The sequence below is a fragment of the Heterocephalus glaber genome, unplaced genomic scaffold, assembly GCF_053883595.1.
Source record: "Heterocephalus glaber isolate CG9 unplaced genomic scaffold, H.glaber_assembly_v1.0 deba00000071, whole genome shotgun sequence".
NCBI lineage: Eukaryota > Metazoa > Chordata > Mammalia > Rodentia > Bathyergidae > Heterocephalus > Heterocephalus glaber.
In genome coordinates this window covers 32,414,687-32,427,266 of record NW_028258137.1, presented here as the reverse complement: position 1 = coordinate 32,427,266, position 12,580 = coordinate 32,414,687, and the positions used below count along the sequence as shown (strand labels likewise).

Genomic DNA, 12,580 nt, shown 5'->3' with positions numbered 1-12,580 from the left:
ATCTTTTAAGAGTTTCCTACATATTTTACATCAAAGTCATTTGTTTGATACATAGTTCGCAAATATTTTCTCTCAATCTATGGCATTTTTCATTATCTTTTTTGAAGTGTGGGGGAGCTTTGTACTGATTTACATCCCCAGCATTTTTTTTGTTTTTTTTAGTACCGGGGATCATCTTGGGACCTTGTGCTTGTGAGGCAGGTCGCAGCACCACTGAGCTAAATCCCCAGCCCCCTTTTTTTTTTTTTCAATTTTGATACAAGGTCTTGCAAAGTCACCAAGTTCCCCAGGCTGAGCTGGAACTTGCAAGCCTCCTGCTTCAGCTTCCTAGAGTGCTGGGATTACAGGTGTGTGATCCCACCACTCTGCCTTTTTATTACCTTAACGTTGTCTTTACAAGAGCAAAAGTTCTTAGTTTTGCCGTCCAATTTATCTTTGTTTTCCTTAGGATCATACTTTTCGTTTATCTAAGAAATCTTTATGTAACACAAGTTAACAAGATTTTTCTCCAGAAATTTTGTAATGTTAGGTAATGTTTAGGACTGATCCATTTTGAATTAGTTTTTTTATATAGTTAATATATGAATCAAAAACTATTTGTTCATAGGTATGCAATTTTTTTCTCAGTCTCTTTGTACTAAATTGCCTTTCCAACTTTAGCAAAATCACTTGACTAAATAATTGATGAATGTATTTCTGAACTATCTATTCTTTTCCACCAGTCTGTTTTTCTATATCTTCATGTCCATTCTGCATAGTATTTTTTCTACAGCTTTTATAGTTCTCCAATTCAGTCAGTGTAAGTCTTTCAACTTTATTTCTACTCCTCATCCCAACATTATTTTGGCTGTTTCTGATACTTTGTATTCCCATATGCTTTTAGAATTGGCTTGTGAATTTCTATAAAATCCTTGATGAGATTTTGATTAGATTGTAGATAGTTTTTAATTTACTGGTTTTGTAAACTTGTTAGGATTATTTCTAAAAATTTCATATTAGGTGCAAATAAAAATTGTTTTTTAAAATGTACAGTGGTACCTCAGTTCACAAACTTAATTTTTTCCATGATTCTGGAATACCATTGATTGTTGTAGATGGATCTTATATTATGTAACCTTGTTAAAATCACCACTTAGTTTAGCTTTTTTATAGATGTCACAGGATTTTCTACATGGACATACTATGTTTTGTATGAATAAAAAGAGTTTTAGTTCTTTCTTCCCAATCTTGATGTTATTTCTTTTTCTCATTTGATTATGCTTGTTAGAGTTTCCATTACAGTGTTGATAGGAAATGGTCACAGCGGACATTTTTGCTTTATTCCTGTTCTGGGGGACACTATTTTTCACCTTTAAGTATGATGTTAGCTTTGACTTTTTTTTATAGATATACTCTAGCAGGTTGAAGAAGTTTTGGCTTTTACTCAAAATTTGATAAGAGCTTTATTGGAAACAGATGGTGAATTTTTTCAAATACATTTTCTACATCTGCCAGGATTATCATTTTGCGTTTTTAAATTTGTTAATCAACATTAACTTTGAATTTTAACCCACATTTTATTTTGGCAAAACATTACTTTTTCATGATATATTACCTCCTGTATATTTTGTTAGATTCCATTTGATCAGAATTCTGTTTAAAAAATTTTTTTTAAAGAATTTTGTTAAGAATTTCTGTACCTCTGTGCATGCATGGGGGATATTAAACTGGAGGTTTCTTTTGTAATGTCTTTTCTTTGTCTAATATATTAAGGCCTCATAGAATGAACTAGAAAGTAAACCTTCCTCCTCATTTTCCTGAAGTGTCTGAGTAGAATTAATTTAATCTTTAAATGTTAAATAAAATTTTAAATAACACTGTACACTGTTAGGCATCTAAGAGTATTTTAAAAGCAGTGCTTTTTGTAGTAAATTGTGTGGAATATTAGACGTGATATATACATCATTCACTTTTTACTTTTCTACAAAGGACCGTCCTCCCTCTAATATTTGGAAGAAAATTGATCAATCCAGGGACTATAAAAATGGCAATCAACTCAGGGAATATCAACTGGAAGGACTCAACTGGCTCTTATTCAATTGGTACAATAGGTATGTGGTATATTTTAACAGAAAAATAAAGAAATTTTTTAAATATTTGCCCAAATATGTTAAGTAAAATAGATACTGATGTTGTTACATTATTATCATCATGAAGTTTTCATAATTTTAACAGAAGTTAACTGAGACAAATATGTAAATTATAATTCATGACATAGACTGCACTTTTTTCCTTTAAATGTGTATTGGTCAGAGGTATGTTGATTAATAATTAAATTTGAAATAACTTTCCTAGAGTCCTAAAACATTTATATTAAAGAATGTTTTTCAACTTATCAGTTTATACCAGTCAGTAATTGGTTCTAGTTAATTTACTCTGAGCATATTACTCTTGTAGGAATTATATGTCTATTATTTAATGTATTTCTTTAATGCAATAAGTCAGCACTTAGTAAGAAATAAAATTTTTTTAAAGGGAACATAGTAATGAGTTATTGTTTTGCTATTATTTATTTTCAAATCATTCAAAATGCTTTATGGAACAAATCTCAGGTTCTTTAATGAGATGAAACATAATTTCAAAAGAAGCAAAAAATAGTACGAAAATTAAAATGAGCTGTAGTAATGCATACACAGTAGCAATTGTTTCTCTGTGTTTTTAATTCTTATCTGAGTCTTCTGAGTTACTACTGTTAGTAATGGTGAATCAGATAGTGTGGGAATGACCTGTAGCGGTGCTCCCTCCCCTGGTTTATTTTTTTATATTAATTATCTTTTTCTTCCCAAGAGACTCATCCGGGTAAAATGGTTAACTCTTTAAACTTACCGCCCTTCATCATTTCTCCATTTTCTAAACTGCCTGTTTCAAATTTCTACCACTTTCTTCAACTCCTTTATCACAACCCTAACCTTTCATTCTTGTTGTATGACTACATCATAGAAAACCAAAGAAGATAGGTTTCAAATTCTTCAAAATTCTTTCCTGCCTTCATATCTAAGGCTACAAGTATATCTCTATCTGTAGTCATTCTTACCTCTAATTTTATGTATCAGAAGTTTGAAAAGCTTTCCTTGAGACCAAGATTCATCAGGCCACTTGAACTCTTCACATGAAGTCTCCAGTCTTTTCAGAACTTAATTTCCATCAGTTAGCCTGCTTTTAGGTCTTTAAGCTATCACTGAAGACTATTGCCATCTCTTAAATCTATGAACAAATTTGGGCTTTACCTATCTAGAAAAGATGACCTTTTCTTGATTCTGCCTTCCCTCTAGCTACTTTAAGATCTCCTGGTAACTTCCAAGGCAAATTTCTAGGTAGAATAGCCTGGAGTTGCTCTCATCCATTTCCTCATCTCTTTTAGCCTGTTGTAATCTAGACCTTGTTTCTATTCCCTAAAACTCTTAATTTTCCAATCAGTGGGATTGTCTTCAGCCCTATCTTACTCTCTGCTTCACTGGTAAGAAGTTGCCACTTCTCCTTTAAACTGTCCCCCTGTTCTAACCTCAATCAGCTTCCACCTTGTGACTGTCTCCTAGCTCTCCTACCTCAGTAGGTGTTACTTTCAATAAACTGCTAGTTCCTTTTTCTCTTATTTAGACGCCCCCCCCCATATTCTTTAGCTCTTTTCTCATATTACATGTTTGTTTTTCCACAACCATGCTCTACACCCGACTCTCATGACTTCACCCGTAACTCCTACCCCACACCTACATTGACTTCCCTCTCCACTCCCCAACCTCTACCCCATGCTGGGGTTTGAACATTGGGCTTTACACATAGTAGGCATTCACTTTAAGACTGAGCTACACCCCAGGCCCACATTAAACAATAATATTAAATCTTAAACTCTGTGCCTATATTACTGTTTACCTTTTGCTACCTGAATGTCCAACTCAACAATTCTTTAAACACAGCATAGTCATAATTAATCTTATTTCCTGTTTCTTACATAATAAATTCTTCTTCCTCCATATTTTTCATCTTGATTTATAAGAACATAATTCATTTAGTTACCCAGACTGAAATCTGGCAGTCATCTTCTACTCCATACATCTAGTTGGTGACAAGGCCAGTTCATTCTAACTCATTCTCTTTCCTCAGACCACGTGTTCACATTTTCTTCTCTGCACAAAATACTTTTCCTAGTTACTATCTCAACTTCTAGTCACATCACTCTATACTATCCATAATAGCACCAAAATAAAGCCTATAGTACAAACCTAGCTTTATTGGATTTCTTTAAAGATTTTTTAGTAACTTCCATTGCAGAAAAACATGATGCCTAATGTATTTTATTTATGACCCCTACTTATATCACGGATTTTTCCTTTCTTTACTTTCCTGTTAACTACATTAAATAACTTTTGGTCTCCCACTTGGTCATGATTTTAACACTTCTGCTCAACTGATTTGCCCTCTGGCAAAATCCTACAAATAATTGACCTCCTCTCTGCAGAAGTTCTTTCATCTTTTCTATCCAGAGTTTGTTGTTTTCTCCTCTGTGTTTCTATGACAAACTTTATTCTATTGAATCCTCACTGACCAACATATCAGTCATCTGTGGAGCTTATTTTAGAATGATAGGTGATTTGATTCTCCTCTTGCATCAGAATGTATAGGGAGGGACTTGGGTATCTGTTTTTTCAGCTTTGTCCCCGTCCATCATCCCCCCCACCCCCATCAAACTCAGGATCTTGGGCTTGTGAGGCAGGTGCTGCGCCACTGAGCTAAATCCCCAGGCCACTTTGTGGATGCACAGCTAAGGTTGAAAACCAGTGCTATACTTGTGCTTCTACAATAGCACTTTGCATGACTATTTATGTATGTATTTGCATGTCGGCTTCTCTAATAGATACAAGTCCCTGGAAGGCAGAGAACATGTTCTATTTCTTTTGTATCCCATCTTCTCATACTGTCCTGAGATAATAGAAGGTATTTAATAACTGCTTCCTGAATAAATATTTGCCTTGCTCTTGCTTTTTCATTCTTTTTAAACGTCAAACACTGGGGTGGGGATTTAGCTCAGTGGTTCTGCCGCCTGCCTTGCAAGCTCAAAGACCTGAGTTCAATCCCCGGTACCAGAAAAAACCCCAAAAAATAAAAAATAAAAAGTCAAACACTTTATGGGTAATACCTTTATTTTGGAGCTACAAAAATCTTTAGTTTTCTCTTTTCAGGATTATAATAATATTGTAATCATGAATTTACTCTGCCCTTCAGTAACTTTTTATGTTTTTATAAATTCAAGTAGTTTTATTTAATCTTTGGTTTTATTGTATATTTTATCTTTAAAAACATTATATTACAAAGATAATTTCAATGTATGCATGGATGATATATTTGTTTATTTCAGACGAAACTGCATTTTAGCAGATGAAATGGGTCTGGGCAAAACCATTCAATCAATTACATTCCTCTACGAAATCCTTCTGACGGGTATAAGAGGACCTTTCCTGATTATTGCACCACTTTCTACCATTGCAAACTGGGAGAGAGAATTTCGTACGTGGACTGATATTAACGTTGTAGTTTATCATGGGAGCCTGATTAGTAGACAGATGATACAGCAATATGAGATGTACTTCAGGGATTCACAGGTGTGTTGCTATTGATTTTGCTTGTTTAACAAATGAGAAATAAAAAATTAAGCATTACATACCAATTACTGTCAAATTTGGGATGTTTTAATTGCATACTTAAGTCTTATATTAAGTTCTTTCATTCATCATATTTATCTTACAATAAATTATAGTAGCTAAAAAAAGCAATGACAAAATTCAGTTTAATGCTATATTTTTTTGTAATGGAGTATGCTGATTTATAGAAATATAGTAATTACTAATAATTATTAATTGTTCAAACACACACATTAAATTTGTTTCTAGAAATCTGTCATATGCTACTTTTTCTTCTTTTACTTTTATGTTTAAATCTTCAGTGAATACCATGGGTCTAAATGTCTATGGAGGTGATTTGGGCATAAGTATGGTTGCCAAAAAGCTGAGTTTTTGATGTATAAACTGAATAATGTATATGAAATGTTATATTTGTAATGATGTTATAGATTCTAATATTAAAACTGAAGATATAAATTTCAAAAGATGGCATTTCATGTAATAAGCTGAATAGAAATAACTTTTAGAGTTAATTTTTACAATTTTATTTTAGTTTATATTGATTGAATATTGTCTTCTGCTCTTCATTCTTTTTCGTTGTTTTGTTTTGTTTTGTTTTGTTTGGTGCCAGGGATTGAACTCGGGTCCTTGCGCTTGCGCAGCAGGCTGTGAAACTGTTGAGCTAAATCCCAGGCCCAAACTTTTTTTTTTGGTACCGGGGATCGAACTTGGGACATTGTGCTTGTGAGGCAGGCGCCAGAACCACTGAGCTAAATCCCCGGCCCCTCTTCATTATTCTCAAGTTATCAAATAGATTAAAATCACAATAATATTAATACTGTACTAAAATTTTCCCAATTTTTTTTTAAAATGTATTAAATTCTTTTATTGGTACATTGTAGGTATACAACACAATTACATTTCTCATTGGGAATTGTACCTTTACATAATGCATCTTGGTTCTTATTTTTTCCCCATTCCTAGCCCTCCTTTCATGCCCTCCACCCTTCCCTATTTACAAAGACTTTATTTCCATTTTTTCCATTTCTCATCATTTTTCCTTTCCCTTCTTTCCTTTCCCCTGCCCCTCCCACTACCCCTACCCCTTTGGACCTTTTCTTCCTATTTTACATTATCGATTATTCATTCTAATCATTGGTACATTTTTAGGTATACAATATAATGACATTCATCATTGGAAATTTGCACCTTTACATAATCTCTCTTGGTTCTTATTTTTCACCCTTGCCCAGCCCTCCCTTCAACCCCTCCATTCTTATTTACAAAGATTTTGTTCCTGCCTGTTGGCAGCGGGGTGACTCGGTGTCTTCTGCATTTCCCAATTGTTCTGAGACAGGTTACAATAATAATAAAACTAATTATCACAAATATTTGTAGAGTATTACACTAATAATTTCATATATTGTTTCACTTAATCTTTGTAATGGTATCTTATAAAATAGATAATTTTTCTCCATTTTTATATATGAGAATATTAATGTATTATATAGATTACCCTTAAACCACAGAGCAAAACTGAGATTAATACACCTAAGTCAGTCAGACTTAAGAGCCCTTTTTATTAAACACTATGCTATACCTTGCTTGAATATATCCCAGGGTTTTCAGAGCTGTGTAAAGGCCATATATTTGTACTTTATGCCTATGTTTAATAATATTCTGCTGGAACACTTATTATTCAGCCTAGTGGCCATTGAATGCAATTGGTATGAATTAATCTAAAAATTAAAAGCTAAGTCAGAATACATAATGATTCTTTTAATATATAAAAGGGTTTTTTAATCTCATTTAAACAGTGTCTCTACTTAGGTTCCTGAACTTCATGGTGTGTTACATCACCACTTTTTTTTTTTTGGTATCAGGAATCGAACTCGGGACCTTGCGCTTGTGAGGCAGTCAACAGCACCACTGAGCCAAATCCCTGACCCACCATTTATTTTTTCTTAAGCTACCTTTACCAATTCCTTTTCATCTACCCTGTATCTAAACTTTACAGTGATCCAGGTCTCAGTCTTAAACTTATTTTATGTTTATATTCATTCCCTCAAAAGTTTCATTCATATACACAACTTTAAATTACATCTGTATTACTTACTCCCAAATCAATATCACCAACTAAATTTTTTTGCTAAATACCAGATTCATATGTGAATACCTAGTGAACAACTCCACTTGGGCATATTTAATAAACATCTCAAACTTAACATGTACAAAACCAAAATCATGAACTTCTTCATGTTAGCAAACAGTAACAGTAAAGCTAAAATTTTTATTTTCAAATTTCAATCTTCATCTTACTCCATACTTAGGAAATTCTGTTAGTTATAACTTGAAAGTACAGTATATCGAAAATCATCCCCTCTCATAACCTCCAGTGATGAATTATTATAACAAATTTTTAACTTGTCTCTGTAATCTTGGCCTCTTCAGACTGTTTGCACAAAGCAGCCAGAGAACTCTTTTAAAATATCTTTCCCCAAATCTCAATAGTTTCTTGTTCAGAAAAGAAGCCAGAGTCTTTATCACAACTCTCAAATTCCTATACTATTTGCCTCACCACCCCACCCCCTAATCACTGGATTTCATTTACTCTGGCTTTCTTGCTATTATCTGAATATTACCAAGATATTCCTGCCTTAGGACCTTCGTGTTTGGTACTTTTACCAAGAATACTTTCTCTTCCTCATATCTAGATGTCAACTTAGCTTCTTCCCTCACGTTCAGATCTTGGCTCCTGTGTCACTTCTCAGTAACCACTGTATGTAAAATTTCAGTGGTTGCCTCTGACCCTATACTTTTTATTCTATATCCTTTTTTTAATTTTTTAAAGAAATTATTTTCTTACTGGCTGGTCCTGCATTAAGATAATTGGAATATAAGTTCCACTTGGATAATTGTTTACTGATGTATCTTCAGCGTCTAGAACAGAGATCAGCACATGAACACTAAATAAATATTTGCTTACTAAATTATTTGGATAGCCGGGCTTGTTGGCTCACGCCTGTAATCCCAGCACTCCGGAGGCAGAGGCAGGAGGACTGCCTGAGTTTGAGGCCAGCCTGGACTACATAATGAGTTCAGGGCCAGCCTGAACTACAAAGTGAGCCCGTCTCAAAAAAAAAAAAAAAAAAAAAAAATTTGGATGACCATACTTAATATTCATTACTTATTTGAATGTAAAATTATTAGAGTTTTAAAATTTTAAATTAATTTAAATTTTTCTTGAAACATTTACCAAAGAACACTTTTTATTATTTTTGTTTGGTTGTGTAGGGTCTTACCTCACAATCCAAGCTGATCTGGAACTCACTGTGTAGCTCAAGCTGGTCTCAAATTTGTGATCCTCCTGACTCAGCCTTCAGAATGCTGACATTACAGGCATGTGCCACCACACTCCTCTTCTGTAATTTTAAATATTATAAATATGAAGTCATGCCTTTTGACAGCATTATTGAAAACATAGCAGTCTACTACAGTTTTAATGTTAAAACTCCTTTTAAGGGAGTGTCTGTGGTTGCATATGTAAAACTTTCAGTGGAAAATGGTTTATAACAAATGTCATTAGATATATTTTTATGCTGTTTGGCAGGAAAAAAGTGTATAATTAAGATATTATAGCATATTGTTGTGTTTTATCATTTCAAGGGACGCATCATTCGAGGAGCTTACAGATTCCAAGCTATCATCACCACTTTTGAAATGATTCTTGGAGGCTGTGGAGAGCTTAACGCAATTGAATGGCGATGTGTGATTATTGACGAAGCACATAGGTTAAAAAATAAAAATTGTAAGCTTCTAGAAGGTCTCAAACTCATGAATCTGGTGAGTAATTTAAAATCATCACTATGATTTAATTTCATTTTCTAGCTAAATGGACAGTCTGATAGTTAATGCTAAAAACGCTTTTCAGGGGAAGGAAGGTGGGATGGTACTGGGATTGAACCCAGTACCTGAGCTATATCCCCAGCTTTTTAAATTTTAGACAGTGCCCTATTAAACACTAGATTGCCTAGGCTGGTTCAGGCTTCAATCCTCTTACCTCAGCTGCCCAGAGTGCTGGTATTACAGGCATGTGCCACTATGGCCTGCAAAATACTTGTTTAGAAAAAATTTAAAGTTGTAGATATATCTAGAGCCTAGTGGTGATGAGATTTTTTTTTTTAATTGGTTACAGAAAAAAATCTCTAGTTTTCTGGCACTTAAAAGTTTTAGCTGTTTCTTCCAAAAAGCTCTAGTAATTTCTGAAATTGAAAAAAAGAAACTTTTGTAGATGTGTATCATTGCAAAGAAAATAAGTCCATAAGTTTCAAGTCATAAATTATTTAATAGTCATTTCATCAGTTGCATTATTCAGATCATTTACAATAGAAAGATAAAGTTTGTGTACAATTCTGTATACTTACATTTGTTATAATAATGGAATTTTGTTTTTTAAATTTTTAAAAATTTTTATTAGGTACATGTTTTCAGTATATAGTGATTACATTCATCATGGAAAGTTGATACATGTACACAATATATATTAATTCTTTTCTGCTTGCTTTTCCTTCCTATCCCTAATTTTTCCTTCTACATCTTGGTACCTCTTATTTTGCTCTTTATAATTATTTGTACTTTTATTTTCTGGTATAAGGAGAATCCATGTGATATTCAAGGTACATCCATTGTCCTACAAATTACTCAGATCTATCCTTCTTAATGGCAGAATAGTACTCCATTGTATATAAATTCCAAATTTTCTTTGATTCATATGTCAGTTGATGTATAGGCTACTTCCAAGATTTAGCTACTATGAGTACTGCTCCAATAAACATGGGCATGCATGCATCAGTGTAATAAGATGTCTTTAACTCTTTTGGAATATACCTAAAAGGAAATACCCAGATCAAATAAAATTTCTATTTTTAGTTTTTTGAGGAATCTCCATACTAATTTCCATAGTATTTCCATAGTGGTTGTATTAGTTTACATTCTCACCAGACATATAGAAGGGTAGCCAGGTATGATGCCGCATGCCTGTAATCCCAGCACTCAAGAGGCTGAGGCAGGAGGGTTGCTGTGAGTTCGAGGCCAGCCTGTGCTACATAATGACCTCAGGAATAGCCTGAACTACAGAGCAAGACTCTGTGTCAAAAAAAAAAAAATTTTTTTTTAAGGGTTTCTTTTCTTGTTAGTATGCTTGCTTCTTTCAAGTGACAATGTTTTTTAACTTCTGGAGTTATACTAAAGATCACATCAGTAGTATATCAGCACTTGAAAAAATAAATAATTGGAACTACATTCAGTAAAAATTAAAATTTTTCTTTGTACATTTTCTCCATCTATGTTGACCCAGTTCAAATCCTCATCACTATATTTAGAATTAGATGTATATCTATGTATATCTATTATCATATACACCAATATTTATCTGGGAAGTTAGAGGTGTTGTCAAATTTAATTTTAAATGATAATAATTTGTGCTATAATATTAAAAGTACTCTTTTGTTATTATTATGTTTATTTTTAAATTATATTCTACTTTTGGTTTTTTGAGACTGTGTATCAATACATAGTTGAGCCTGGCTTGGAACTCGCTATGTAGCCCAGGCTGGACTCAACTCACAACAATCCTCCTGCCTCAGCCTCCCAAGTGCTGAGATTACAGGTGTGTGGCACCACACCTAATTTATTAGAAGCATATTCCAGTCAGCCCTTTACATTTTTGCATTGTAGTCCCAATGGTTTCATAATCTGTTCTATAAAAAGTTAAATGAGATCATCCAACTTGCAAAGAATGAGCACTGTTATGAAAATTATTGTACCAATGATTGAAAACATAAGAAGCAAGTATCTTTTTGTTCTGAAAAAGCTCATTTCTTTGAGAAGACCTAAAATATGTTTCTTAAAAAACATTTAACAAGTAATTAAAAGATAACATCCACAGTTGGATAGTACAAAATTGATAAGGAGTTTTTTAAAAGTGATTTGAAAAGTAGAGTGCTGAAGATTTGAGGGTAGAAATGACTTAGAGTTGTTTCTTCAAAACTATGGTCAAAAAAATACTTGCTTTGTAAACACTGAAACTTTGGTAACCTGAGTCAGCTTATATATACTTATAGAACTGTGGTATATGAAGCTAATTGTTCTTGCTTTCTGTAGGAACACAAGGTGCTTTTGACTGGCACTCCTCTCCAAAATACAGTTGAAGAACTCTTCAGTCTTCTGCACTTTCTTGAACCCTTAAGGTTCCCTTCTGAATCAACATTTATGCAAGAATTTGGAGATCTGAAAACAGAGGAACAGGTATACTATTGGTGTTTGTAAATAAGCATATCAGATCTATTATTGTAATTATTCTGTATGTAGAATTGAATGTATACTTGTGTTACATATGTTTTCATGTTTTATCCAGGTGCAGAAACTTCAGGCTATCCTGAAACCAATGATGTTGAGAAGATTAAAAGAAGATGTAGAAAAGAAATTGGCACCTAAGGAAGAAACCATCATTGAAGTAGAACTTACTAACATTCAAAAGAAATATTACAGGGCTATTTTGGAGAAGAATTTTTCATTTTTATCCAAAGGCGCAGGACAAACTAATGTACCTAACTTGGTCAATACTATGATGGAGCTCAGGAAATGCTGTAATCATCCATATCTTATCAAAGGTAGCTAAAATGATTTCCACCAAAGCACCATTACAGCTGTAGTGGCTGTTACAACTCTCCTTTCTACTGTTTTGAGGAATTACAAGTATTTTATTTGTTTTGGGTTTGTTTTGGTACCGGGGATCCAACTTGGGTCCTTGCGTTTGAGAAGCAGGCGGTGGAACCACTGAGCTAAATCCCTGGCCCAATTACAAGTATTTTAGAAGCAGATGCAATGCGAACTGCTTTAATATAGTGTCTAGTATTAGCCCACCA

The 12,580-nt window shown here is 33.5% G+C and overlaps 1 protein-coding gene across 14 annotated transcripts in view; it reads left to right on the top strand.

Moving 5' to 3' along the window:
• Positions 1–12,580, top strand: part of Chd9 (chromodomain helicase DNA binding protein 9) — a 246,276-nt gene that overhangs the window by 160,381 nt on the left and 73,315 nt on the right. For all 14 annotated transcript variants that reach the window (XM_013073316.3, XM_021260909.2, XM_021260908.2 and 11 more), the window contains 5 exons: positions 1,969–2,090; positions 5,393–5,636; positions 9,321–9,497; positions 11,817–11,960; positions 12,070–12,325. In XM_013073316.3, coding sequence (XP_012928770.2) covers positions 1,969–2,090; positions 5,393–5,636; positions 9,321–9,497; positions 11,817–11,960; positions 12,070–12,325 — 943 coding nt within the window. The remainder of the gene's footprint in view (positions 1–1,968; positions 2,091–5,392; positions 5,637–9,320; positions 9,498–11,816; positions 11,961–12,069; positions 12,326–12,580) is intronic.